The sequence below is a fragment of the Carassius gibelio genome, chromosome B8 (assembly GCF_023724105.1).
Source record: "Carassius gibelio isolate Cgi1373 ecotype wild population from Czech Republic chromosome B8, carGib1.2-hapl.c, whole genome shotgun sequence".
NCBI lineage: Eukaryota > Metazoa > Chordata > Actinopteri > Cypriniformes > Cyprinidae > Carassius > Carassius gibelio.
The window spans coordinates 25,178,351-25,184,350 of NC_068403.1; the positions used below are offsets into that span (position 1 = coordinate 25,178,351).

Genomic DNA, 6,000 nt, shown 5'->3' on the forward strand with positions numbered 1-6,000 from the left:
TATTTGAAAGAATCTACACACAGTGTTGCTTCTTCAAAACAATATTCACCAAAAAAAAAAAAAAAAAAAAAAAAAAAAACTGCAAATAAACCATCACAAAAGAGGTCCAATACAACTCCTACATTATACTCCCAAGTGTTCTTAGAATATATGAAAACAATGCCTAAAATTTTAAGTTATTCATGATTATTTTGCCATGCATTGAGCTGTAAAAAGTCGAAATGGAATGGAATTAGAGTCAGATATTTTCTTCCATACATGTGAGTCAAACAGATTATCGACAAAGAATAAATGTAGGGTGGGACTTATTGGGAATAGGGCGGATTCTATGCACTGATTGTTGGTTGTTGAGATGTGGACGTTGCACTCAAAAGTGGATTCAGATGAAGGAGAGCTTGAAGAGGCAGGATTTAAAGGGATCACTGGATGCCACAAGTTGATATGATTCTTTATTCACTTTAGTGATTTTTTTTCAATGTAAATGTAAAAGAAAACCCTTTTTACCCCGTCAGAAACAGCTCTTTTCAGGGCACGCATTTTTCAGTTTATCATTTAAAATGCAAATGAGCTCTGCTCATACCGCACCTCTCTTCCAAACCACTCTCTGAGAGACGGATAATTGTTGCCGCATCCATTGTTAAACTTGCAAACTGGCACGCTATTAGGAAAGGAAATTTGCAATGATTCATTATTAAAAAAATAAAAAAGTATACTTACTCCTATAGGTGAAGCTGGATCACGCATGATTTGTGCAAACAAACGCATTTAGGTAGATCGGGGGCTTATTCTGGCGGCGAAACAATAGCGGACAGATGACAGCTCACTCAGGGTGGGTCTACAGTAAGACGGCCGTGTCAATCAACTATCGTGGGAGGGCCTGGGTCTCTGTGACATCACACAGACAAGAAACTGAGAACGGCTTGATTTGAGAAAGGGGTAAAGATTTCAGTCGGTTAAAAAAAAAAAATACTGGGTGGATTTTTATCATTATAGGGTGGTTGTGTACACACACTATCATTATAGGGTGGTTGTATACACACAATGCCAACAGATATTTATGTTCAAACAACATGTAAAAGTAAATTTCGCATCCAATGACCCCTTTAAGTGGACTAAATGATTTGAGAAGACTTTAATCAGTGTGGTGTTTTCACTGGAAGGTCCAGTTAGGATATTTTGAATAAACAATATGAGGTCAAAAACGTATTAAAAGAAAAATTACATGAATGAATTGTTCGCAGTAAGACCTATAACATGCATTTTAAAAATAGATTTCCATTTCATGCTGACTTTCAAGCCAAAGATATGCCATTTTTTATTGCACCAGTTAGTGGGTTCACTTGGTGGCAACACACAGTTTCTTGAAATTTTTTAAATTAAAAAAAATAAAAATAAGGAAAAACAGAAGGCAAAAGTGGAAACAAGAATAAATTCTATATAAGGAAGTCAAAAAAGGTTGCCATGATTGTACGACTTTAGTATAAAAACAATACAACTTTGTGTTGACCTCTACAGGCCAGATAAAGTATCAAAAGTTAAACACATGGTCATGGTCAACTGAGGTCATGGTCAATTGAGAATACTTTGAAGAATACAACAATATACTGTACATGACATAGCAGCAAGCGGAAAAACTAAGTACACCCAAGGCTTAATGGCATAGTACACCCAAAAAGGAAAACGCTGGCATTTAGTCAGTTGGGATTTCTTTCTACGGTTAAACACAAGAGAATAATAATTATTTAATTATTTATATTATCAAGTTCAAAATTGCATTGTTTTGGAGTCCACTGACTTTCACTGCATGGAAAAAATGGTTCTTAAAATGTCTTTCTTTTCCTTTGTGTCCCACAAAAGAAATAAGAAAAATGTCATAAAAAGATACAGAATTGCCATTTTCGGGTGAAAATATTTGCAGTAAATTCAGTGCAACATTTTCCTTAAAACAGGATTTATAAACAAGCATTTCATTTTGCTAGTGTGAAGAATGCAATTCAATAAGCAGATCAATATGTAGTGCATTTTAACAGCAACTCATTCTACCACATCTATTTGCATGAAGTGTAAACACGGCACATTACATCTGTGTTCCTACTCCTCTCTTGTACACGCAGACCTCTCGTCTTGCATAACTTGGGCCCCATCCAAAGCCAATCCCAAACCCCGTCCTCTTCTACCACTCAGATCTGAGAGTGCACATGTGTTGTTCTCCAAAGTTATAGATGTGTTTACAACAGTCCAATCAGGTCAGCGAGCCAGGCACTATGGGTATTGACATCACAGTTAAGGTATTAGGGGTAATGAAGGATCGGCCAATACTCTCTCCTGACCAGCACAAACTTTGACACAAAAATTAAGGGCATTACTTCCACAGTGGCGTCAACTCGCTAATTCTGTTTGTTCGAAAACTGTGGTGACGGAGCTATTAAACTGTTTACAAAAGAAGGAGATAAACAGCTGTGAACTAACAGATAATCGGTGTATCGCGTCAAAACGGCGAGTGAACTCTGACTCACAACAACCTGTGTAAATACATCACTTCCTTTTTACAAAAACTTCACGCACTAAATAAAATAATTTTTTTTGAGAAAGAGCAGACAGGGCCACTTCTTTTAGCTAAGCTAACTTGAATGATGCATGAAATGGGATAGCGAGGAGTCACCAACCAAAACAGAATCGCTTTGGCTTAACATCGCTGGAGAGCCTGAATCACAGAGTGACAGAACAATCCGGGAAGTTAATCCTAGTATGAGATCGACGCCCCCTGAGCCTTTGCGGGTCAACCAGCCTAATCTGCCTGGAATACCAATTTCAGCTGGTGGCCTGCGTTATTGTCCTATAGTCGCTTGTTAAGAGGAAAGTCTGTCTCTCAGAAGGGTGAAAATGTAAAAATGAACAGCCAAGGGCCCCATTCAGCTGCAAATGAGGACATAGAAAAAACAGGCCTAAAAGAGTAAAAAAAGAGGAAGATGAAAGAGAGGGAGTTAGGAAGGAGGTGGAGAGGAGTTGCAGACAAGTTAATAGAGACCAAGATCCCTGGGATTTTACACGTCTCCGGAGTGACCCCTGTGTGAGCTTCAAAAAACTTGGATTCATTTCAATCCATCCACTTAACGGTGTAAAAACCAATCAAATGTCAACCTGCAGGTGGCAAAACAAAGGAAATCCGTAACATCCCACCACAAGCTGAAGATTAGGTTTAATGTGCTTTCATCCCTAGAAACTACATTCAAGTTTTAGATCAGTTAATGGTTGATCTCTTCAAGTGATAGTTCATCCTTAAAAATGATGATTCTGTCATTATTTATTCACTCTCAGGTCATTCCAAACCTGTATTAATCATCATTACGGCACCAAGTATAAAGCTCCATTCTAGAATCATATATTGCAAAAAATAAACTGGTTTCCCAAAAACTCCCCTCGTCTGTCATTGGTTGACTAAAAAGGTAATGCCACCCCAATCTCATTGGTTAGGCCAATTTTGCTCTGTTGGGTCAGGATGTTCAAACAAACAGCAATGTTTTGATAGCACCACAAAGTCACAGTGTTACACTCTTTAGGTAAATCAACCTTCCAACGGATTACTTCAACTTGTCTCTGTATATTAACTTGGATTGGAGAAAGTACTTTAACATGATCTCAATATAAAATTTAGACAGGCACCTTTAAGAAATCTCAGGCATTAGTTAGGTCCTCAAAGTTTAGGCATGCCATATTTGGGACCATTCCTTCTTAGTAAACATTTTCAGCTTTGAAACTCTAACCTCTTCTTGGCGAACGACAAAATAAGGGCCCTTGCCCTGACGACACGGAATGTGAAAATAGACAGTGCTTCTCTTGGGACCCAAAGAATTAATTACTTCCCTAGAGCTACTAAACCATAATTATATCAGACATAATTGGTTGAATTCAGGTCGAGATAAAGTTATCCTCTGGAATATGTGGATATGATACAAGTCTGGTCGAGCCATGAAAATGGGGACATCAAGATAAGCGCTTTTTATAACTTTGGTTGTGTGCCAAACAGCATCTCCACATACTACATTTGCAGTGTATAGTATGTATACTGTGTACAGTATGTGACTTTTTTTATTTTGTAACATAAGTAATATAAAACATGATTTTACAATTACGAATTTCATCGGTCTGCCAAGAGTTTTCGTTTATTTTGCATTTACAAATGCAAGATTAACCATGTTTATTTCTGAGATGACAACTTGGCGCTACTTTCTGAATTAAATATGAGGAAGTCAATGCAGCACACTAGTCTTACAGTTTAGGGAGTTAACTAGTTAACTGAGGTTCGGGATCGAGGCCACGCCTCTACCAATCTCCTCACTCCCAGAATCCTTCATATATCAGCCGCCTCACACCGCGCCATTTGTCTCTTTCTCTTGAACCCACCTTTCCCTCCCCTTTAATCAAATCAGTTATCCTTATTCTTTTCAGGTTTCATCGGGGGGGTCTTAATCGTCTGGCCTAAATATACAAATGAGATGATATCCCCATCCTGACCCAGCCAGCAATATAGTGTTGGCCCAGATCCGGCCCACATCTGGCCCGCATGGCACGATTTCATGCGGGCCAGATCTGGGCCGACACTGCTTGCTGTCTGGGGAGTCTCTCCAGGCCATCAATTCCAGACGCCCAGATCAAGCTGACCATCATCCTATCCACTTTATCTTTTCATCCTCTTCAAACTCATCCCTAAAATTCTGAACAATAAACTATTCAATTACATATTTGGTTGTGGTGTGGTACTTGTTCCTGAACACATATTCAAAAATGAAAAAAAAGTATGCATTAAAACTGTCGGTGATAAATTACATCCCCTATGTCAAAGTGCAGTTTCTCTGGTGGATGAGGTAGTGCACCTTTTAAAGGAAAACCAAGCCGGCTGGTTAATACGTCATTCAACAGAGTGACATGGCAAAGGGGGGATAGTCCAACCCCACCAAAAAACTGAGAACACTATCTAAGGAATAAAAATGCATTGCTATAGCAACCCAATCTGCAACTTTGTTGCAATCCATCCCATAATAAAAATTAAAACTTTTCCTCATACTTTTAACTGCAATTTACACTTAAAAATAAACACATGTCAATCGTTGGCGCACCGTTCGCAAATTCAAACTTTCGCGAAACTTATCGTAAACAAAACGAAAACTTTCCGGCTGTGATTTGGAGGAGGAAAGAAGAAGAAGAAGAAAAAAACACCGCCAGGTAAATATTTTCGTGTCTGTTGTCAAAACATCGCGTAATCTTTAAGAAATCGTTGTGTCAACAACACTTTGCGCAAAGTATTTGTGGTGTTTACTGACGCCGCGGATCGCGTGTTTATTCTGCGCTGTCATCCACGGTTTATAGTTCGCACAGTCTCACAGCAGCCTTACGTGGCTTGCGCGAAAGCTTGCATCTTATCAAAGCAGGGGAAATAGAGGTCTCTCGGGCTCACCAGCTTTGCAGGGATCTTTGTAGTCGATCACATCTGACGGGCTGCTGGTCTCCACATAGTAGCCTGGGTCAATCGCGTCCAGATCGAGCGCTGCGAGCACGGCGAAGCTGGAGAGCAGGAACACACACCTCGCTGCGAGCTCCATGATTGGGCTAGTGGAGCAGCGATAGAGAGGTACAGACGGACAGAGATGATCGGCACAGGGAGGGAGGAAAAATGGGAGGTTTTAGGGGAAATGAGATCCCTCTCGAGGGCGGGTTTAAAAACGCAGCTCTGCCTCCACACACACAGGGACACACTCACATTGTGTTCCCATAGCAGTGAAGTGATTTGTGCAACAGGGCTGTGTGCCAGTGCATAGCTTAGAAACTTTGTAGGAGAGAGGTGTTGGTGCTTCTCACACTAGTTTGTGACATGCCTCTGCTCTTATGCAGGGATGTAGGCTACCTATGTTGTGTTTCCAGTGTGGTCTCTGTGTTTCTATTGAGCTACATTCACTGTGTGCTGTTCTCTGTGCATAGTACACTCACAAAACTTCAAAAGGC

At 40.0% G+C, this 6,000-nt stretch overlaps 1 protein-coding gene across 1 annotated transcript in view; it reads right to left on the reverse strand.

The window, feature by feature from the left end:
* LOC127962864 (bone morphogenetic protein 1) overlaps positions 1-5,648 on the reverse strand; it is a 69,424-nt gene extending 63,776 nt beyond the window's left edge. Inside the window, exon 1 of the mRNA XM_052562460.1 lies at positions 5,456-5,648. Within this exon, the coding sequence (XP_052418420.1) occupies positions 5,456-5,600 (145 nt within the window). The 5' untranslated portion in view covers positions 5,601-5,648. The remainder of the gene's footprint in view (positions 1-5,455) is intronic.
* Between the last annotated feature and the right edge of the window lie 352 nt (positions 5,649-6,000).